This window comes from Hoplias malabaricus, chromosome X2 (assembly GCF_029633855.1).
Source record: "Hoplias malabaricus isolate fHopMal1 chromosome X2, fHopMal1.hap1, whole genome shotgun sequence".
Lineage (NCBI taxonomy): Eukaryota > Metazoa > Chordata > Actinopteri > Characiformes > Erythrinidae > Hoplias > Hoplias malabaricus.
Window position 1 is genome coordinate 23,726,329 of NC_089819.1, and position 23,533 is coordinate 23,749,861.

Consider the following 23,533-nt stretch of genomic DNA (forward strand, 5'->3'; position numbering starts at 1 on the left):
TGAGGAGTGTGGTGTGTTCTGCCTGTGTCCGCGTGGGTTTCCTCCGGGTGACTGTCTGTGAGGAGTGTGGTGTGTTCTCCCTGTGTCCGCGTGGGTTTCCTCCGGGTGACTGTCTGTGAGGAGTGTGGTGTGTTCTCCCTGTGTCCGCGTGGGTTTCCTCCGGGTGACTGTCTGTGAGGAGTGTGGTGTGTTCTGCCTGTGTCCGCGTGGGTTTCCTCCGGGTGACTGTCTGTGAGGAGTGTGGTGTGTTCTCCCTGTGTCCGCGTGGGTTTCCTCCGGGTGACTGTCTGTGAGGAGTGTGGTGTGTTCTCCCTGTGTCCGCGTGGGTTTCCTCCGGGTGACTGTCTGTGAGGAGTGTGGTGTGTTCTCCCTGTGTCTGCAGGGGTTTCCTCCGGGTGACTGTCTGTGAGGAGTGTGGTGTGTTCTCCCTGTGTCTGCGTGGGTTTCCTCCGGGTGACTGTCTGTGAGGAGTGTGGTGTGTTCTCCCTGTGTCTGCAGGGGTTTCCTCCGGGTGACTGTCTGTGAGGAGTGTGGTGTGTTCTCCCTGTGTCTGCGTGGGTTTCCTCCGGGTGACTGTCTGTGAGGAGTGTGGTATGTTCTCCTTGTGTCTGCGTGGGTTTCCTCCGGGTGACTGTCTGTGAGGAGTGTGGTGTGTTCTCCCTGTGTCTGCGTGGGTTTCCTCCGGGTGACTGTCTGTGAGGAGTGTGGTATGTTCTCCTTGTGTCTGCGTGGGTTTCCTCCGGGTGACTGTCTGTGAGGAGTGTGGTGTGTTCTCCCTGTGTCTGCGTGGGTTTCCTCCGGGTGACTGTCTGTGAGGAGTGTGGTGTGTTCTCCCTGTGTCTGCGTGGGTTTCCTCCGGGTGACTGTCTGTGAGGAGTGTGGTATGTTCTCCTTGTGTCTGCGTGGGTTTCCTCCGGGTGACTGTCTGTGAGGAGTGTGGTGTGTTCTCCCTGTGTCTGCGTGGGTTTCCTCCGGGTGACTGTCTGTGAGGAGTGTGGTGTGTTCTCCCTGTGTCTGCAGGGGTTTCCTCCGGGTGACTGTCTGTGAGGAGTGTGGTGTGTTCTCCCTATCTATCTATCTATCTATCTAGCTGCAGCTAGAGTGCGCATGCGCCGTTGTGCTCTGGGCTGACCGAGCCCGGGTGGGCGGGGCTATAGCGGAGAGCTACAGTGAAGGGGAGCGAGACTCCGTTTGTTTTAATGGAGTTTAAAGTGGAGAGGTCGGGGTTGCGGTAAAAACAGCTCACAGCTAAAAATGGCCCTCAGCCGCGAGGAATACCGCTCGGAAAACAACGTCTAACGGCGTTTAAATATGAAGCTTGCTTTTCTCCTCGGGCTGAGTGCGCTTTTATTCGCACTGACACACGGGGGTGAGTTACAGCTTCTTCAAACTTTCCTCTAACCTCCAACAACCTCACACAAAGAGAAGAGCTGCTGCAAAGGTGTGCTCTGCTCACATCTCTGCTCTCTTCGTTTGTTTTAGCTATCAGAATTGTCCTGAAAGTGTGTATTTGAGTGGCTACCCTGCTATTTAGGATTAGCATTAATACTGAGAATATATGACACACATTACCTAACTGCATGGGAATTTCAGTTTGTGTACCTCAGTCCACAGGAATACTGTACAGCAACAAATATAACCTTCACTGCTTTTAATACATGTTTCAGGAGTTAAATAAATAATACTCTACTGATAAAACCTATAATGAATAATATATTACACAAATATAATATAGCTTTATCATTTTATGTAGTAAGTGGAGCTCTTTGTACAGCACCTTTTATACAGTGCTGCTCCACAGTGGGTTAGAAAATAAAAAAAAGAAGAAAAACAATGTAAATCAGCTGTAATTAACTGTTAAAAGACACCTGTCGTAAAAATAAAATGAGCAACAACAACAGACATAATATATTGATATGTATTATGAGATATTGTATGATGTCTATGTGGAAATACTTTTATTATGTTATGCCTGTTTTTATATCAGATAAATATAGCATTATTACTGTGCCCTAAAACTCTTTGTTATTTTAATGAATATCTGAATGCTTTAGTCCTAAATGCTATTCATTTTTTTTTAAATAAGGCTAAGGCTGATTACTTAAAATATAAAATAACCAATAGCAACAAAACGCTATAATGGATATAATATCTTCATATTATATATGTCCACCTTTTTCTATATATAGATTTAATAAAGGATATATTACTGTATATTATGTGTCAGGAATTTTGCCTGGAAATGTTTACACCAATAAGTAAATGTTAAAAGGTTATCTGTATAAAATAAATCATATATTATATTTATAGCCAAACTGTCTGATAACAGCAATGTGTCATCACTGAACTCACAAAAAAAGAAGATTTATATCATTTCAAATTATATTACTGCTGCCAAAATGCCTTGTAGCTCCAAATATGTTTATATAATATTTATAGGAGAAGGAACACAATGTTTAAACTTTAAATGTAAGTGAATATAACAAGATTCTTATGGATTCGTATGGTTTATTAACTGTCAATAACTATTTTATACCCACAATGAGACAAATAAAACAAAATTGTTGTTAAATGATAACATTAAATATATAATGATTTCTGTTAATAAACATTGTGAAAGTATTGTGATCTGTTATTTATGGTAGTTATCACGTTATTAATCTTTGCAAATTGGCACATGCCTTATTCACATATTTCAGATATTTTTCCTACAGCTGGACAGAGCTATGCGCTCACACAGTCACCACAGAGTCAGACAGGGTCTCTAATCTCGATGACATGACGAGCCCTGTGTTCGTCCTCCTGTCTCTCAGCCTCTTGTTTTTCATAGAAATAACTTCTTTGGCTCAGTGCTCTCCACTACAGCTACATGACACAGACAAAGTATTACTTTACAGTGCATATTTAAGCAGTAATGCACTGGAAAGTCAACACTGTAAACAAGTGCAACGGTGCCTTTGGATTGGCACACAGGGGTGGTGGTTCCTATTTTTAAAAAAGGGGACCGGAGAAAGTGTACTGATTATTGTGGCATCTTCTCAGCCTCCTGGTGAAAGTCTATACCAAAGTGCTGGAAAGGAGAATCCGTCCGATAGTTGAACCTAGGGTTTTGGAGGAACAATGCGGATTTCGTCCTGGCCGTGGAACCATGGACCAACTCTTTACTTTTTCACAGATGATTGAGGGAGTGTGTGAATTTGCAACTCCACTCCATGCTTTGTGGATTTGGAGAAGGCAAATGACAGTGTTCCTCGAGAGATTCTGTGGGAGGTGCTGCGGGAGTATGGGGTGCCAGGGTCGCTCCGGACTCCGGCATTGGACTCCGTCAGGGCTGTGCCTTATCTCCACTCCTGTTCCTGATATTCTCCACTTTATCTCCACTCCTGTTCCTGATGTTCATGGACAGGGTGGCGAGGCATAGCCTGAGACAGGAAGGCTTCCGTTGAGGGGCTCAGGAGGTGGCATCTCTTCTGTTTGCAGACGATGTTGTTCTTATGGCTTCTTCGCACGGAGGCCTCCAGCGTTCACTTGAGCAGTTTACAGCCGAGTGTGAGGCAGTCGGTATGCGAATCAGCACCTCCAAGTCTGAGGCCATGGTTATCTCCTGGAAACAGATGGCATGCTCCCATCAGGTACGGGGTGAGAACCTACCCCAAGTGAAGGAGTTCAAGTATATCGTGTTCTTACTCATGAGTGATGGGAAGAGGGATGGTGAGATTGACCGTAAGTCAGGTGCAGCGTCTGCAGTGATGCAGTCACTGTACCGGAACGTTGTGGTGAAAAGAGAGCTGACGTCCCCACTCTCACCTACGGTCATAAGCTCTGGGTAATGACGGAAAGAACGAGATCGCGGATACAAGCGGCCAAAATAAGCTCTCTCCGACGTGTTGCTGGGCGTACTCTCTGTGATCAGGCGAGGAGCTCAGAGTAGAGTCGCTGCTCCTTCGCTTTGAGAGAAGTCAGTTGAGGTGGTTCGGGCATCTGAAGAGGATGCCTCCCACTGGAGGTATACCAGGCACGTCCAACTGGAAGGAGGCCCCGGGGTAGAGCCAGGACACGCTGGAGGGGTTATATCTCCTGGCCGGCCTGGGAACGCCCGGGGAACACCCAGGAGGAGCTGGTGGATGTTGCGGGGTGACAGAGACGCATGGGCTTCTTTGCTCGCCTTGTTGCCACCGCGACACTGAAATGGATTAAGGGGCAAAGATCATGATGATGATGATGATGATGTTTGTTATTATAGTGTGCTGTGAATGTTGGGAGCTGATGTCCTTTCATAACAGTTCATTGTTTAAAATAAGCTCCTCTAATAAGTTCAGATAGAAGTGCCCTGGTGAAATGAACTTCATCATCAAAATCTGTGATAAGTGAAGATGCGCACACAGTCCTTAATAAACAAAGGCGTGTTCTGTTTGAGTGTTCTCTCTGTGTCTGTTTGAGTTTCCTCCAGATGCTACAGTTTCCTCTCACAGAAACATGTTCCCCAGATGTGAGTGAGTGTGTGACAGAGTGAGTGGCCAGGTGAGTGTGCGAGTGACTGGGTGAGTGTGTGATAGTGTAAGTGACTGGGTGAGTGTGTGAAATTTTTCACAGGTGTGAGTGACTGGGTGAGTGTGTGAAATTGTTCAGAGGTGTGAGTTTGTGAGTGACTGGGTGAGTGTGTGAGTGACAGGGTGAATGTGTGAGTGACTGGGTGAGTGTGTGAAATTGTTCACAGATGTGAGTGTGTGAGTGACTGGGTGAGTGTGAGAGTGACTGGGTGAGTGTGTGAAATTGTTCACAGATGTGAGTGTGTGAGTGACTGGGTGAGTGTGTGAAATTGTTCACAAATGTGAGTGTGAGTGACTGGGTGAGTGTGTGAAATTGTTCACAGATGAGTGTGTGAGTGACTGGGTGAGTGTGTGAAATTGTTCACAGATGAGTGTGTGAGTGACTGGGTGAGTGTGTGAAATTGTTCACAGATGTGAGTGTGTGAGTGACTGGGTGAGTGTGTGAGTGACTGGGTGAGTGTGTGAAATTGTTCACAGATGTGTGTGTGAGTGACTGGGTGAGTGTGTGAAATTGTTCACAGATGTGTGTGTGAGTGACTGGGTGAGTGTGTGTGTGACTGAGTGAGTGTGTGAAATTGTTCACAGGTGTGAGTGACTCGGCAGGTGTAAATGTGTGAGTGTGTGGGGGACCCCATGACGGACTGGTGCTATGTCCAGGGTGTGTTCCTGCCTTGCACCCAAAGATTTTGTCTAGGTTCCGAAACCATAATGAACCTAAACTGGTTTAAACAGTTAAAGAAGATAAAATCAAAGTGATTGGTTACAGAGTTCGGTTATTTTTAAGTTACAACTTATTGGATTTCAGCGTTTAAAGACAAAATGTATCTCAAAACAGTAACTTTACAGAAGAAAAAAACCATTTACTTAACTTTCAGTGGAAGTCAATGCAAAAACATTTAATTTCAAGCAATTTTGGAGCATATCTATTGGTCCATTCATCATGAAATTTACACATAATACGGAGGACAGCTGCGGTGTCAAATAAAGTTGTAGAATTAAATTCCAAAAATATGGAGATACATGTATTTCTTTGAAGAGTGCCGACATATTCAGCTTTGTGGGCCAATTATACCATTATAAAAACATGGTATTACCATTTTATAAACAATGTTATGCATTGACCTAGCTCATAAAGACTTATATGCTATTTTTTTCTTGTAATTCTTTCTTTTATTTTTCTTAAGATCTCCTTTATTACATATGGGTGGGTTTATGAACAACAAAGAGTCACAAATCCCCTCTGTGTTATGCATCATAAACCTTCAGCTTGAACGAGTAGCGCTTAACTGCTGTACGTTGGACCACGTAAATATAAGTAAATGTATAGGTTTTTGTGAAATCACACAAATGGGCTGGGTTGGTGGACGTACACTACTGTAGAACGCCTTTAAATTCTGGATGACTATCCATCCATCCATCCATCCATGCTAAATGAAATGGTCCAAGTGAACAAGTCAATAATTAAGAAGGCCCTGGAGTGTTTAAGCAGTGTTGAGGAACATTTGCAGAAGGGTAAATGAGAGTGCAGACACATTATGGGGTGATTACAGGGCCTGGCATAGGGTCAGAGAAGAAACAGCTGTCACCAGGGTCTCTCTTTATGAAAAACAGGGTCGAGAGCATGTGTCCAGGTCAGTGTTACATGCTGGGAACGGGGTTTTGTCAGAGGGAAGCATGCCAGCGCATGCCCCAGTGTATACTGTGTTCCTCCATGGTGCCATCAGGCCTGTAGCATTTAGCTTCAGTTTATTTATTTAATTTTAAGGCTAATAGCTAATTCCTAAGCTGAAAATTTGTATAAAGGTTTAATGTTATTTTTTATCTTTGAATCATCAACATGACCCTATTAACAAGCCCTTAATATTCTCCTCTGCTTCAGCCTCCTTCTACGGTGATGGGTTCGTGCAGTTAAAGGCAGTGGAGTCGCTGAGTTATAACACGCTGCATGTTCGTTTCCGCTCCTCCAGCCAGAACGGCGTACTCTTCCTGGCCGCGGGACAGAATGCTTACATGCTGCTGGAGCTGACCTCCGGACGACTGCAGGCAAGTCACGAACACCTCGGAACTCACACACTGCACCACTGATGCTGTTCCAGACACGCATTACAACTCTCCAGCTGCTGGGGGATGTGAGTCACTTCATGCAGCTCATTACAGTCAAGTCAGGTGGATGTACAACTCAGAGAATCTGAAGAAATAGATGGATCAGGCATTGGTGGTAGATTTAGTGCAGACCTTCAGAATCACTCTAAGGGACAAGTTCATTCTTTCATTCATTATCTGTAACCCTTATCCAGTTCAGGGTCGCGGTGGGTCCAGAGCCTACCTGGAATCATTGGCCGCAAGGCGGGAATACACCCTGGAGGGAGCGCCAGTCCTTCACAGGGCAACACACAGACACACACATTCACTCACACACTCACACCTACGGACACTTCTGAGTCGCCAATCCACCTACCAACGTGTGTTTTTGGACTGTGGGAGGAAACCGGAGCACCCGGAGGAAACCCACGCAAACACAAAGAGAACACACCACACTCCTCACAGACAGTCACCCGGAGGAAACCCACGCAGACACAGGGAGAACACACCACACTCCTCACAGACAGTCACCCGGAGCGGGAATCAATCCCACAAACTCCAGGTCCCTGAAGCTGTGTGACTGTGACACTAACCCGCTGCGTCACCCCAAGGGACAAGTTGCTCACTGTAAAAGAAAAACAATAAAATTTACGGTAAAACAACAACTGTGGTTGCCAAATTTTCACTGTAAAATATATGATCAAAATGTATATGACATTATAGCATTATTTTTGGCAATCATACATTTTACGTTCAATAACTGTTTTGTTTACAGTACTTTTCTGTTAAAAAACAGATATAAATCGTAAAATACCCCATAGTATTTACATAAAAAACAAAGAAACATCGGTTTGCCATAAAATTAACATGTAAATAGTGTGACAAACAAGAAAATGGAGACGGAGGTATAGCCATATTTAAATATAGCCAAACAGCATCCTATATATAAGGAGGAAAGAAATGTGTCGTATCTGGGCGCCACACTACAGCACTCGGAACACAGGCTTATGGTGGACTTTCCTGACCAACACACATCTCTTCACAACACACACACACACAAACACACACACACAAATACACATGATAATCATCCCAATGCAACAAAAAATTAAAAAGACAGAGAAAAACAAAGAAACTCTGAAAATCACAGAAAATATGAAGCAGCAAGGCATGCTGGGAGCTTGCTAACTATTCTCAGCCCCTGCCAGTCCTTGAACACTTGTACCGCCCCTAATGATTTGTACATTTAACAGTGAAATAATGTATTTTTTTTACAGTAAAGAGATGTAAAAATTAGTGTTTTGGCCGTTTACAGTCATTTACTGTCGTAGTTTTACAGTTTTTCACCGTAAAATTTGCAGACATTTTTTACAGTGTACACAGCTGTTGCTTAACGTTTAGAGAACTGGGATTGGGACTGGAAGGTTGCTGGCTTGATTCTCACGACGAACTGTGGGAGTGAAGGAACATTGCTGTCCTCCTCCCTCAACCCACAACTGAGATGCCCTTGAGCAAATGGCCTAATCTCCATACATGAATTCCAGGTGAAAAATATTCACCTGCAAAGTTATTGTGGGATGCCTGGGTCTGAGAATATGCCCTAAATGTAAATATAGAGATCTGAGGTCAGGTACTGATATTGGATGGTGCCGTACCACTCCTGAGAACACAGTTCCACTGCTTTATATTCCAGTACTGTGGGGTCCAATACTTACACCCCTAGATGATATTAGCTTGGGGAAATTAACACAGTGGCTGAGTAATAAAAATAACAGCTGAGCAACACAACCTTTTTTATGTGGGTTTTCTGCTTCATATCTTTAGCCCAAATCTCTGCTCTTGAGTCTTATGCTACATTATACGGTTTATATTAGAAGCCCTGTGCTCACACTATTTCAGACGCTGAAGAATGTGAGCTATGATGGCATCGCTAGAGAAGGAGATACATTTAGTGCTGGAAGACTTGCTTCTGAGGCCCTAATAAAGGCTGCCTACTGTAGCAGTGTCAGAAGAAATCAGCAGGAGAACTACAGATGCAGAGGAGCTTTTGTACCACAGAAAGGATTTTACTTGTGTTTATTTAAGTGTCAGTCAAGTGAAAAGCTCTTCTCTGGACATTGTCCAAGGGCAGAATGGACAAAAAGGCCACTGGTCTTAGCTTTGTATGTATTTGGCAGATTCAGAAGCTAAGCACTTTTGTCGGATCATCTCAGGATGCACAGAATTTACGGCTAACCACTGCTCGGCTCGGATGCCCTTGTCTCTGAAGGCATCTCAGTTTGGCTTTGCTTCCTCTTTACAAAAGCTCACAGCTATTCAACAAGCCTTGACAAGTCTGTCTCAGCCTGACACACTTATTAAAATCTACCGGGAAATGGTGTTCTTTGCTATGTCAGAATGCCTAATGCATTAATGGAACATCTTAACTTGTATTTGCACTCGTCGTTCATTTCTCTGCACCACATATAGAGAAACGGTTCATTAGATTTTGGGTCGATACCAATAAGCATTATGTGTCATGTACATATTCACCTCAGAGCACTGGACCTGCGTTTATCTGAGGGAGCGAAGACGAGGTTAAACAGGGCGAGACAAGAAAAATAAGAGAACAGGGCAAAACCAGCAAAAATGTGATCTATAGGGAAGAGAACAGAGCTAAACCGGTAAAATCATTCCTTATCATTTAAAGGAGCAGGCGGTGAACAGGGCTCTTTAGAAAGTGTAAGTGTAAGTGTAAGAATAGTGCCGTGGGGCTTGATCCATGTGGTATATTGAACAAAAGCATATCTCATTCCTTTTGACTATGATCCCAGAACTGTGATATATCCCTTTTCTGCTCTTCTGGAGTACAGTACACCTATCATCAGATATCTAATCATCTATCACTTCTAGATGTAAAAACGAGGCTGTCGATCATTAAATAAAAACAAATTGCACAATTTTCTGAGGCTAATAGCGATTAAATACCTTATTCATTCTTGAGACTGAAGCTTTTAATAATGGATATTTAAATGTAAAATAAAATAATCAATGTAAGATAAACACAATGTTATTGTATTTATATTATTAGTGTTTTTATTAAATCAATTGTCTTTGATTTAAAAAAATTAATCACAAAAAAAAGTTAAAAAAGCTAGTACAGTGGAACCTCTACTAACAAATTTTCCAAGATACGAACCGGGCATTTGAATATTTTTTGCCTCCACCAACGAACCTGAGCCTCCGTGGAGCCGGCGGCTGGAAATGGCCACTGACCCCAATCGGCGAGTCTCCCAGCATGCCCAGACTTGAGTGAACGTTTAAGATTAGCAAATTGTAGCTTTAGCAATGTAGCATTAGTGTAAATAGCAGACATCGAAATTCGTGCTAAGTTAAGCCGTATCTACGATTCGTCTCCCCACATTCACCACCTACTCTCCGTTATTCCACCCACCCCCCACCTCCCGTCATACAGCCAGTGCCTGTGTTACTCCTCCAGCCAGTCATTTATTACTGTTACCACTGTATTTCTCTTATTTCTCTTTTATTTTTAGTTACGCTACATGTATTTTTTTTACTAATTTGAGAGTGTTGTAAACATATATCAGTGCAAAAAGGGTGACTTTCGGGGCGGGGGCTGGAACGCATTAATTGCTTTTCCATTATTTTAAATGAGGAAAATTGACTCGAGAAAAACAAACTTTTCTACTTACGAACCGGGTCACGGAACGGATCAAGTTCGTAAGCAGAGGTTCCACTGTACATGTATTATTGGGAGGGAGATAAATGTGTAGTGTGATATCCATGACATACTGGCCAGAGGAAACCCTTCTTTTTTTAATTTATTTTAATATCTCAGTGTGGTTTTGGTGATTTTTGGTGATTTGCTGAGTAAAAGTGTCAGGGAGAACTTTAGCCTCAGACACAGAAGCTTTCATGGAGCCAATTGATGCTACATCATACAAAGAGAGGAGAGAGAGAGAGAGAGAGAGAGAGAGAGAGAGAGAGAGAGAGAGAGTTATGATAATTAATATTTGTTTCAGCATAAATAGAACATAACCTTCCTTTCTGAACTCAACAGCTGTGACGCTGTGCTTACATCACTAGTTAAAACAACTAATATGTCACTAGGCTCCATAAAAGAGAGTGACTTTGTGTCCAAATTTGGTAAAACGATTAATTAGCGTTACAAAACCCTGTATTAAATTTCCACATGTGTTAACGCATTCATTTTGACAGCACTAACACAAACACACACTTATTATGAATATAAATAGTGATATGTCATTAATTTATGTGAATTCTGCACAGTATTTTACATGTAACTGACTTTGTGCTCTTGGTTTTAAAGCACATTTGAAAGAAGCATAATATAATCTTTCTATTGTTTCTACATGTGTTTTTTCAAACACTGATTTCTTCTTTTTCATCCGTAGGCCAGACTGGAACTTGGCTCTGGAGAGCGGGTTCTGCACTCAGACAGAGGAAACCAACTGAATGATTTGGCTTGGCACACAGTAGACCTTGTCCATGACCGCAATAATGTCAGCTTAACTGTGGACAAGAGTTTCCAGACCAGCCAGACTCTACCACGCTCACATCAGGAGCTCAGTATCACAGACGGCCTATATGTTGGTGGGACAGGGGGCTTGGATAAGGTCTATCTCCCTAGTGATCTCACTGGCTTCCGCGGCTGCCTCGATGAAGTGCTGTTTAATGAACACAACCTCCTCTCATCACTTAGGCCCTACTCTGGTTTGAAGAATGTTTATGAGGTCTCCCTCGGATGCAGTCCTCAGTTCTTTGCTACTGAACAAGATGCAGTCAGTTTTTTCAGCTCCAGGGCATACATCTCACTTCCTCCATGGGCTGCACAGCAGGAGTGGTCTCTTGAGTGCTCCCTACATACCTCAGCTCAAGAGGGTATCATTATGTACAATTCAGCTCGACAGGGCGACTTTGCTGCCATGGAGATTCGTGAAGGGTTGCTAGTTGCAATGGTAGGGAGAGATGGAATGAAAACAGAACTACGCTCTCTAACTTTCGTCAATGACCAGAAGTGGCACAGTGTCAGACTTTACTTCACTTCCAAAAGCTTACAGCTCACTGTAGATGGAGAGACTGTGAAATCTAGTATCAGCTCAAGATCAAAGGCCCTGCACCTGAAAGGCTTTCTGTTCCTCGGGGGAGTCGATGATAGCACTCGCTCTGAAGCGAGAAAAGTGGGTCTCTCTTCTGTTGCCGGAAAGCGCATTAAAGGTGGGTCCTTCAAGGGCTGCTTCAGAGACATCAAGGTCAGTGGTGCTTCAGCAGGGCTCCCCAGTGCTGTAGTCACCAAAGACATCTCGGTTGGCTGTGAGCCTGAGAAAGAACCTGAGATTATGACCACTCTGAGTCCAGCCACTGTACCTCAGACCCTTGCTGTCTCTGTCACTCAATTACCACCTTTAGATATGTCCACTCTCGCAAAGGGTCTCGTCAAAAAATATGGACAGAACTTCCTTCAGCTCAGAAACCTTGTGGTGCCCGAGGGTGGACGTGCATCCCTGGATTCAAAACACATTAAAGTGAACTTGGACTTTAAGAAACTTGGCATTCGCCAGTCTCAAATCATGTTTAGAATCGAAGAGCAGCCAGTGCATGGTCAGCTTAGGTTCGATGTGGACCAGGAGCAAGAAGAGAATACTTTTAGTATGCTGGATCTCTGGCATGGCCGAGTGATCTATATCCATGGAGGTTCTGAAGACCCACAGGACTACTTTATGTTCTCTGTCTTCTCCAGCAGCAGAAAGGAGACACCAAGCTACCTGAAAGGACATAGGCTCTACAGATTCAATGTGACAGTGACACCAACCAACGATGCCCCCGAGTTAAGCCTACCTGAAGGAAATCTCTTTGTCCTGCTTGAGAACTCTAAGAAAAAGCTAACCACGGATGTACTGAAGGCTGTAGACATAGACAGCAACTTTACAGACCTGGTCTACTCAGTGCTGGGGAATCTCAATGCAGACGCTGGTTTTTTGGAAACTGAAGATAACCCAGGTCAGGCTATCACTACCTTCCCTCACTCAGCTTTAGAAGATGGAAAGATAAACTATGTCCACACTGGAGTGAGGAACTCAAGGATCGTGTTGAGAGTGAGCGATGGAGAGAAGGTCAGCAACACAGTGGTTCTGAGAATTATGGCTGTGGGATTGGTATACAGTGTCATGAACAACACTGGGCTAGAGGTCACTCAAGGAGAAATGGCTCTGATAAGCAGCGCTCATTTAGCGGTACGGACCAATGCGGTGAGACAGGTGGTGGACATTCGTTACGATGTCACCGAGCCACCAAAATTCGGTGAACTTCAGAGACTTCATTCAAGTGGAGAGTGGAAGTTCACTAACTCGTTCTCTCAGAGAGTTTTAGAGAAGGACCGCCTGAGGTATCTCAGCACCTTTAGAGATGTTCAGTCTGCCAGCGTTTCAGACCACTTCAAATGTAAAGTCACGGTTGCTGCTAAAGCCACAGAGGAGCTGGTTTTTGCCATAAGTGTCAAGTGGGTAAATTACACAGTGGAGAGGAATGAAATCATTGAGATGGACAAAATCAGGAGAGTGGCAGTTGATTCCCAGCATCTGTTTGCAACTGCACAAGGGGTGATGCTACATGAGGATGAGCTTTTTTTCAGGCTTCTCTCTACCACCCAGAAGGGGATGTTGTTGCTGAATAATGAGATGTTAGAGGTCAATTCCACTTTTAGTCAGAGGGATATCACAGACATGAAGGTGGAGTATCAGTTGGTGGACAGACCATACGAGGACACAAAAGACATATTTAATTTTCAAGTGTTCAGCAAGCATGCTCACTCAGGCACTCATGTATTTCACATAAACATCAAGGCAGACATCAACAGCATTTATGTAAGAAACAATGGTCTCTCAATCCTGGAAGGAGAGAGCAAACTCATCACCAAAAAGGATTTGTTTGCTGAGACTCTGAGCACAAAGGAAATGTACTACACCATCACCAAGGGCCCGAAACATGGCAAACTGACCCGCATCAACCTCTCGAACTCCACCAAGAGCTACGACCGGCTAGTCTCTTTCACCAATCAGGATATTTTAGAAGAGCGCCTCATGTACGTTCATGATGACAGTGAAACGACTCATGATCAGTTCACATTCATAGCTTCGTCAAGTCCCGTGGCAAAGATCTCGGTGAGTGAAGATGAGGTTGGATTCAAAGAAGGCATGTTCGACATCTCCATACAGTTAGTGAATGACGAAAAGCCTGTTCGTATCGTGGACCAGGTTTTCCATGTGGTCAGAGACGGACAGAGGCTGCTGACCCTGGATGACCTGTGCTATCACGATGCCGACTCCGACTTCAGCGATGGGCAGCTTGTGTACACTCGCCGTGGCATCCCTTTGGGAGATCTGGTGCTGGTGAACGACACTTCTCACAAGCTGTACCAGTTCAGCCAGGAGGATCTGGAGCAGAAACGAGTGTTGTTCATCCACCGCGGCGTGAGCTCAGGGCGCTTTGTGCTGTTTGTTTCAGACGGGAAGCACTACGTCTCGTCTCTGTTGGAAATCGTTGCTCATGACCCATACCTGAGGGTTGCGAACAACACAGGTCTTTTGGTCCAGAAAGGGCAATCCAAGACGTTCAGCAGCACCAACTTCAGCGTGGTCACAAACCTGGACATCAGAGAAGACAGAGAAATAACATTCAAAATACAAGAGGTGCCAAAACACGGCGGATTGTTTTTAAAAGACAAGAAAGTGGAGTCGTTCACGCTACACGAGCTGAGGAATTCTTTGCTCTGTTATCGACATGACAACAGCAGGAATTTGGCTGACTTTTTCTCTGTGGAGGTGAAAGCGAAAGGCCTGCGTCTAGAGGCCAGAATTAACGTGAAAGTGTACTTGGAAAGCCATCAAAGGCCACCTGTCGTTCTTCACAACAAACCACTGCTGGTAGAGGAGGGCAGACCTGTGAAGATTGAGCGCAGTAAATTTGAGGTGAAAGATTATTGCATAACAATAATTTTGCATCAATGTTTTATCATTCTACCCTTCAGTGAGCCAGAGGGGAAGTGCACTGTAGTTCTTCCCAACATTCCTGCATAATTATATTGTGAGGAGGTAAACAGTCATCCAGAGTTTTTTGATGTGGAAAGAGTAAATGATTGGGTCAGAATTGCTCACGGTTGTAGCTCCCAGAGCTCTGAAGAATTAAATAGCAGTCATTAAAAACATAGTTATGAATGCACCGCTTGAGGCATGAGATATTGTCTGACATTTTCAAAGGAGAGTGTATTTGTGAAGGGTATTGGAAGGAAAAACAAGTCTAGAATAAAAAAACATTTTTAGATGCAAAGCATTTTGATGGAATTAGGCTTGTAATTTACTACTCATTCAGACAGGCACTGTCACTTACATTTATACTCACTTACTCACTCAGTCACTCACATACATTCATTCACATTCATTTTTATTTACTCACTAATGATATTAATACTAATTACTAACGATAATAACATGGCGGAGGCGACACAGTGGCGCAGCAGGTTAGTGTCACAGTCACACAGCTCCAGGGACCTGGAGGTTGTGGGTTCAAGTCCCGCTCCGGGTGACTATCTGTGAGGAGTGTGGTGTGTTCTCCCTGTGTCTGCGTGGGTTTCCTCCGGGTGACTGTCTGTGAGGAGTGTGGTGTGTTCTCCCTGTGTCTGCGTGGGTTTCCTCCGGGTGACTGTCTGTGAGGAGTGTGGTGTGTTCTCCCTGTGTCTGCGTGGGTTTCTGCTGGGTGACTGTCTGTGAGGAGTGTGGTGTGTTCTCCCTGTGTCTGTGTGGGTTTCCTCCAGGTGACTGTCTGTGAGGAGTGTGGTGTGTTCTCCCTGCGTCTGCATGGGTTTCCTCCGGGTGACTGTCTGTGAGGAGTGTGGTGTGTTCTCCCTGTGTCTGCGTGGGTTTCCTCCGGGTATACTATAGTGGGAATACTGCTATTCTTTACATACTCACTCACATATAAGGCTTGCTCCACAAGGAGGTGCTATAGTGCTTCATGTCAATGACACTTTGAATCCTTGTTTTGGATTGTGTTGCATTAAACACTACCTGATAATGATCAACATTAAACTTAGAAGACACTGTTTGAAATAGGTTTCTCTACAGTGAACCATTTAATTTTAAACTCTTTGAAAATTTGATTTACACTCACTTACGGTGATATTTTGAAATACTGGTGGAATTTTTCCTTAAACTAAATTATAGTTTAGGTTTATGATTATGTTACAAATTTTAGCCTCTGAGACTGATTTTAAAATACAAATGTCCCTTGTTTTGTGGCCTTTATTTTCCAGGTCACTCATGATGATAATTTGCCGTCAGAAATCATCCTCGGTCTCAGAGCTGCTCCATCAAATGGATATCTGCGTAGAGTTTTGGATGATCGGTACCAGGGAACTCAGGAGAGACCTTTGATGAACTTTACACAGCAAGACATCAATGATGGTCACATCCAGTATGTGCAGGTGACCCCTGACCAGGTCAATGACACTTTTATTTTGGAGGCCAGCAATGGAGTTGCAGAAGTCAGCAGTATCACTTTATCTGTGGATATCATCCCTCGCTTCATTCCCGTGGAGGTCACTAACATCACTCTGAAAGAAGGAGCATCCAAGGCTCTCACTGAGAAGACCGTCCGAGTCAGTAATCGGCATTTCTCAGGGCTTCACTTCGTGTACTACGTCTCCGAGGGACCCCTGCACGGCCGCATTGAGAATTCCCGTTTCCCAGGGATACCCACCACCTACTTCACCAGGAAACAGGTGATGGATTTGTAAAGGCAAGAAAAGAGAAGGGTTTAGTTTTAATCTGTCATTAGTTAATTGAAAATAGCTGAAGAATTTAAGGGAACACGGTTCTGGAAAACAGCCCTGTTCTGATAGGCCGGTTTTGTCGCCTGTTCCTTTAAATAAAAACAAGCCACTCGCTGTTCACCCTGACCCAGAGGTCTCGTTTTTAGTTGTTTTTGCTTCATTATCCTTCTCCATCCTTGTTTTTACTCAGTCTTCTTATTTCTTGGCGCTGGCTGTGTCTGTTTTGCTCAGTTTAACGTCGTCTTTGCGCTCTCACATAAGCGTGTGTCCAGGGCTGTGATTGGAGAGACTCTGGCAAGAGGGCGGGATCATTATAAATTGTATTCCCTTCACGTAAGAAACCACAGAATTGGATTTATAACAGCTCGATTTATCCCACGTTTCCCGCCCACAGAAACCTGACTGGGTGTTCTTATTTCACAGTGCGTGGGTTGGTAGGCTCCCAATTCTCAAATGAATGTGAACATGCACCGAACATGTGATTCTTTTCTTAAGGTTTCCCCTTCCAAATCATATAAGTGCTGGATGTTAGCTGCATCTAACGTCTGTGCAGGAATCTGTGTAGCTGTTTCAACATCAAGGAATACAGAGCTCTTAATGAGTAACCATCTCAGTAGTTGTACATTACACTGTTAAGTCACTGTAAGTTAAGTATTGTCAAAGGGGTTAAGCATTCTGATCTTAAGAAGTGGAGAAAAATGGATGCTGGAAGCCAGAGAGGAATGAAATAAATAAGTGAACAACCAGTTTAACCACAGTATCTAATTTACTCATGACTTATTTCATTTCTTTGCCGCAGGTGGAACAGGAGTTTATCTACTATGTCCATGATAACTCTGAGACATTAGAGGACCACTTCACTGTTATAGCTAATGACACAGACCTGAGAAAACACAGCACACCCAGGACTGTGTACATCCAAATCACTCCAGTCAACGATGAACCTCCCGTCATTACAGCAAACAAGGTCCTCAGGGTGGGTGAAATCTATTCATTTCTTTATACTGGCCATATAGGTCTATATGTTGGCATCTGCTTTTACATTTCTTGTTAGGTGTTTATGTTTGGTGATAAGATCTGGAAATGGAACTCCAACTCTTCCCAAAGGTATTGGTTTGAGCTCCAGTTTCACTGCTCCACAGCCCAGTGCTGGGGGATTGTTACAGTGCCTTGCGAAAGTTTTCGGCCCCTTGAACTTTTCAAACTTTTGCCACATTTCAGGCTTCAAACATAAAGATATAACATTTAAATTTTTTGTGAAGAATCAACAACAAGTGGGACACAATCGTGAAGTGAAATGAAATTTATTGGATGTGTCAAACTTTTTTAAAAAATTAAAAACTGAAAAATGGGACGTGCAATATTATTCAGCCCCTTTACTTTCAGTGCAGCAAACTCACTCCAGAAGTTCAGTGAAGATCTCTGAATGATCCAGTGTTGTCCCAAATGACTGATGATGATAAATAGAATCCACCTGTGTGTAATCAAGTCTCCGTATAAATGCACCTGCTCTGTGATAGTCTTAGGGTTCTGTTCAAAGCGCAGAGAGCATCATGAAGACCGAGGAACACACCAGGCAGGTCCGAGATACTGGTGTGGAGAAGTTTAAAGCCGGATTTGGGTACAACAAGATTTCCCAAGCTTTAAACAGTCTAAGGAGCACTGTGCGAGCAATCATACTGAAATGGAAGGAGTATCAGACCACTGCAACTCTACCAAGACCCGGCCGTCCTTCTAAACCTTCACCTCGAACAAGGAGAAGACTGATCAGAGATGCAGCCAAGAGGCCCATGATCACTCTGGATGAACTGCAGAGATCTACAGCTGAGGTGGGAGAGTCTGTCCATAGGACAACAATCAGTCGTACACTGCACAAATCTGGACTTTATGGAAGAGTGGCAAGAAGAAAGCCATTTCTCAAATATATCCATAAAAAGTCTTGTTTAAAGTTTGCCACAAGCCACAGGGGAGACACACCAAACATGTGGAAGAAGGTGCTCTGGTCAGATAAAACCAAAATCGAACTGTTTGGCCACAACGCAAAACGATGTGTTTGGCTCATCACCCTGGACAGACCATCCCCACTGTCTAACATGGTGGTGGCAGCATCATGGTTTGGGCCTGCTTTTCGTCAGCAGGGACAGGGAAGATGGTCAAAATTGATGGGAAGATGGATGGGGCCAAATACAGGACCATTCTGGAAGAAAACCTGAGACTGGGACGGAGATTTATCTTCCAACAAGACAATGATCCAAAACATAAAGCCAAATCTACAATGGAATGGTTCACAAATAAATGTATCCAGGTGTTGGAATGGCCAAGTCAAAGTCCAGACCTGAATCCAATCAAGAATCTGTGGAAAGATCTGAAGACTGCTGTTCACAAACGCTCTCCATCCAACCTCACTGAGCTCCAGCTGTTTTGCAAGGAAGAATGAGCAAGAATTTCAGTCTCTCGATGTGCAAAACTGATAGAGACATTCCCCAAGCGACTTGCAGCTGTAATTGCAGCAAAAGGTGGCGCTACAAAAAATTAACGCAAGGGGCCGAATAATATCGCACTCCACGCTTTTCAGTTTTTTTATTTGTTAAAAATTGACACATCCAATAAATTTCATTCCACTTCATGATTGTGTCCCACTTCTTGATTCTTCACAAATTTTAGTTGTATATCTTTGTTTGAAGCATTAAATGTGGCAAAAGGTTAAAAAGTTCAAGGGCCCGAATACTTTCGTAAGGCACCGTACGTCTCTAGTCATCAGGCATTAGGCATTTTGAACCTAGGCACATCCCAGTTAATTATGGTTTTCATGTGCAAGGTTGAATGTCCTTGTCCAAAATGAGTAGCTGAATTCACTAATTATAAGGGGTGTCTACAATCTTCTGGACATGTTATTATTTTACACATGATACATTACAAGTATTTTGTTGTCTTGCTGGAGGTCAGTGTTTTTGTGTGGGAACATGTCACTAACTCCAGTAGCCTTTAAAACTCTTTCTAGTTACAGAAAATGGCCCTAATTTGAGGAGCACACAGAAGGGTAATGCGGCTCCATGTACCAAATACTTGGGATTCCTCAAGGGGTTCCACTGGCAAGTCCTTCGATAGGACGATCTGATGGAAGAGTTTAGTGTAGTTGTGTTAATAAGAGTTATGTTGACCTCAGCGGATTACTCAGTGGCTGAGTTTTATTCTGCAGAGACCACAGACTGAACTGTTGAAAAATTCTCATGTAAAATTGAGTGAGTGAAATCAGCTGCAGCTTTATGCAGTATCCACAAGGGGGCTCAGTGCATCTACTTTTAAATAACACGACTTTTCAGGGCATGATTAAAGCAGGGTTTACAGATCACAAGAGAGCAAAGAGCGGTATGCCCCCCCACAATTTGGAAAATATGTGAAATATGCACTGAACAGGTAATATTATATATAACAGTACGTAATATTTCATGCATTTTTGAATTGCTAATAGATATTGCTACAGTTCTAGCCTTTTTGTGTCATATACTGGTTTTTGCCTTCTTTTGCACACTTTAATTAAATTTTATTTTAATTTACATATATATTAATGGCATTAAATGACAAAATATGTTGATATTATACAATGTTATACGTATATTTTATGTATTTATGAGTTTTTTAACTTTTCACTGTTGTCTGCAGCTTCCAAAAACCTCCCCCCAAAAATATCACATTTCATTTATTATACTGACACACAATAAGTTGAAATCGTGATGGGATATATATATATATATTGTGCCTTCATTGATTCTCCATTATTTGACCATTGTACAGCAATCGGATCAAAGAAACTTTTGTCCGTTAAAAAATGAAATATTCCGAATCTGAATTTGAATTGTTTAATATTATTTAATATATTTATATTGATTAATATATTTCTCCTTAAGGACACATATATCAGTACCACACAGACATTACTTTAAACATTGAATTTTCACTGGAGAGTGTTTTTAATCGTTTTTAATGTTTAAAACTCAATGGAGAACCTCCAGTAACTCAGCAGCTAATACACACGACACGTAAAGACACATCTGTGACCTGCTTTGGTGAAAACACCACAAGAATCAAACACCTCAGCAGAGTTTTCTCCCTCTCTAAAGCCCTGTTCAGAATGACCTGTTTCAGCGCCTGTAGTTATAAAGTCAAAGTTTGCTATTTTAATAAAAAAAAAAAATTGGTTTATGTGTAACAGCGTGAGACCAACCAAAGACAAACACTGACGTGTCCATGACAACCACAGCCTCAGGCGCTCTACATTCAGCGCTCAAAATTAAAACCAGATCTTCATTGTCATTTTGGGTGCCTGGGCATTAATTTAAAATAATGAACTTAATCATAATAGCAGTGTTGGTGTTGGCCCAAAAAAATCATTCAGCCCTTTACACTAGTCATAACAGGTGTCCATAAACTTTTGGAAAAAGTGTATCAATGAGTCTGTGGTTAAATGACACCAGCCAAACTATGTACTGAAGTTGAGATGGAGGGGTGGACTGAAGCTGCTTTATGAGTCACAGCGGTTTCACTCATCTTCATACTCAAGTCGACCATGACACAGAACAGAAAACTGATGCGAGAGGGGTTTGTTTTGTGAACCGCAAATGAACAGGATGTTGTGGCTTCCTGAAAGCAAAGGACTGTAGTCATCTGCACTGATGGGTAGTGGATGCATCATGACCACTGTTTTCAGAGTGCAACATTAAATAATCGTGTCATTAAACATGGAGATCAGGTCATTATCTTATTCGATTTTAGCCACAGATCAAGAGCATTTCTGACCATTGCTCTCCACTTTATTCCTGGTGTACAGCACCTTTAGAAAAGTCCAGAATGCACTTTGTATTTTTAATAACAGAATATTTTAAATCAGAACAGTGTGTATCAAGTCAGTACAACAGTCTAAAGTGCAGTGTGGGAGTGGGACTGTATTCTCTGTGTGTTTTTTCCAAAGCTTGTCTGTTGTGCTCACACAGCTTGTCGGATCCCCACAGAAAAGCATAACGTGAAATCATTTGGGGAAGTTCTGGAGCTGCAGTATGTTAATTTAAGGTCACTGTGTCCAGGGCTAAGAGGGATAGAAAGCCCATCAACCTTCTCTGGAGTGATGGAGTTCATCCCGGTACATTTAGGAAGAGTTGGAGTGGGGTTATTGATTCAGAACGAATCGTCCAACATCAGTACCTCACATTACTCAAGTCCTCATTAATGAGAATCCTGCAGTCTACAAGCACAATGTGTCAAGCCCCTTGTTATGCAGTGTGGTCTTGCAACAACGAAGCATTGCTTTTTTTTGTTCACTACCCCTTAACCACAGCTGACATCTCGGGGTGTGTTTCTGAGGGTTTTCATTACCAACTTTATGATACTTCATAAAGCACCATTTTCCAGGGTGAACAGTTCTCCAATGAAATTAGCTAATGTTTCCAGGAATGTCCATAATACAGTGCATGTTAATTTTAGTCCTGAAAAAGAGACATGAAACTACAGAGAATGAGTCAGACTGGAACATGGTGTCATCATTCGTGCTTTTTGTTCACACTTCAGTGAGGTTTTGCCCTCCTCTCACAATGAACTTTTAAGACCTATTAAAAGACAGTGGAAGATATAAAAGGTGTTGGAAGTAGCGCTCCATATTCACACACTCAATCACATACACACTTAGTAACTTATTCACATACAGGGGTTAGACAATGAAACTGAAACTGCTCAGGATCCATAGCTCTGTATAACCACTCAGGATCCATGGCTCTGTATAACAGCTCAGGATCCATAGCTCTGTATAACCGCTCAGGATCCATGGTTCTGTATAACAGCTCTGGATCCATGGCTCTGTATAACTGCTCAGGATCCGTGGTTCTGTATAACAGCTCAGGATCCATAGCTCTGTAGAACAGCTCAGGATCCATAGCTCTGTAGAACAGCTCAGGATCCATAGCTCTGTATAACAGCTCAGGATCCATAGCTCTGTATAACCGCTCAGGATCCATGGTTCTGTATATCTGCTCTGGATCCATGGCTCTGTATATCTGCTCAGGATCCATAGCTCTGTATAACCGCTCAGGATCCATGGTTCTGTATAACAGCTCTGGATCCATGGCTCTGTATAACCGCTCAGGATCCATGGTTCTGTATAACAGCTCTGGATCCATGGCTCTGTATAACTGCTCAGGATCCATGGCTCTGTAGAACAGCTCAGGATCCATGGCTCTGTATAACAGCTCAGGATCCATAGCTCTGTATAACAGCTCAGGATCCATGGTTCTGTATATCCGCTCTGGATCCATGGCTCTGTATAACAGCTCAGGATCCATAGCTCTGTAGAACAGCTCAGGATCCATGGCTCTGTATAACAGCTCAGGATCCATAGCTCTGTATAACAGCTCCGGATCCATGGCTCTGTTTAACCGCTCCACATCCATGGCTCTGTATAACCGGTCAGGGTCCATGGCTCTGTATAACCGCTCAGGATCCATGGCTGTGTATAACCGCTCTGGACCCTTGGCTCTGTATAACTGCTCTGGACCCATGGCTCTGTATAACCGGTCAGGGTCCATGGCTCTGTATAACCGCTCTGGATCCATGGCTCTGTATAACCGCTCTGGACCCATGGCTCTGTATAACTGCTCAGGATCCATGGCTCTGTATAACCGCTCTGGATCCATTGCTCTGTAGAACAGCTTGGGATCCATGACTCTGTAGAACAGCTCAGGATCCATAGCTCTGTATAACAGCTCAGGATCCATGGCTCTGTATAACCGCTCAGGATCCAGGGCTCTGCATAACCGCTCTGGATCCATGGCTCTGTATAACCGCTCTGGATCCATGGCTCTGAAGAACAGCTCGGGTTCCATGACTCTGTAGAACAGCTCAGGATCCATAGCTCTGTAGAACAGCTCAGGATCCATAGCTCTGTATAACCGCTCTGGATCCATGACTCTGTATAATCGCTCTGGATCCATGGCTCTGTATAACAGCTCTGGATCCATGGCTCTGTAGAACAGCTCGGGATCCATAGCTCTGTAGAACTGCTCAGCAT

The 23,533-nt window shown here is 43.4% G+C and overlaps 1 protein-coding gene across 1 annotated transcript in view; it reads left to right on the forward strand.

The window, feature by feature from the left end:
• Positions 1-1,231: 1,231 nt before the first annotated feature.
• The window catches only part of LOC136677349 (chondroitin sulfate proteoglycan 4-like), a 33,004-nt gene continuing 10,702 nt past the window's right edge, over positions 1,232-23,533 (forward strand). The window contains exons 1-5 of the mRNA XM_066654876.1: positions 1,232-1,369; positions 6,430-6,593; positions 11,048-14,620; positions 15,961-16,428; positions 17,279-17,455. Of these exons, the coding sequence (XP_066510973.1) occupies positions 1,312-1,369; positions 6,430-6,593; positions 11,048-14,620; positions 15,961-16,428; positions 17,279-17,455 (4,440 nt within the window). The 5' untranslated portion in view covers positions 1,232-1,311. The remainder of the gene's footprint in view (positions 1,370-6,429; positions 6,594-11,047; positions 14,621-15,960; positions 16,429-17,278; positions 17,456-23,533) is intronic.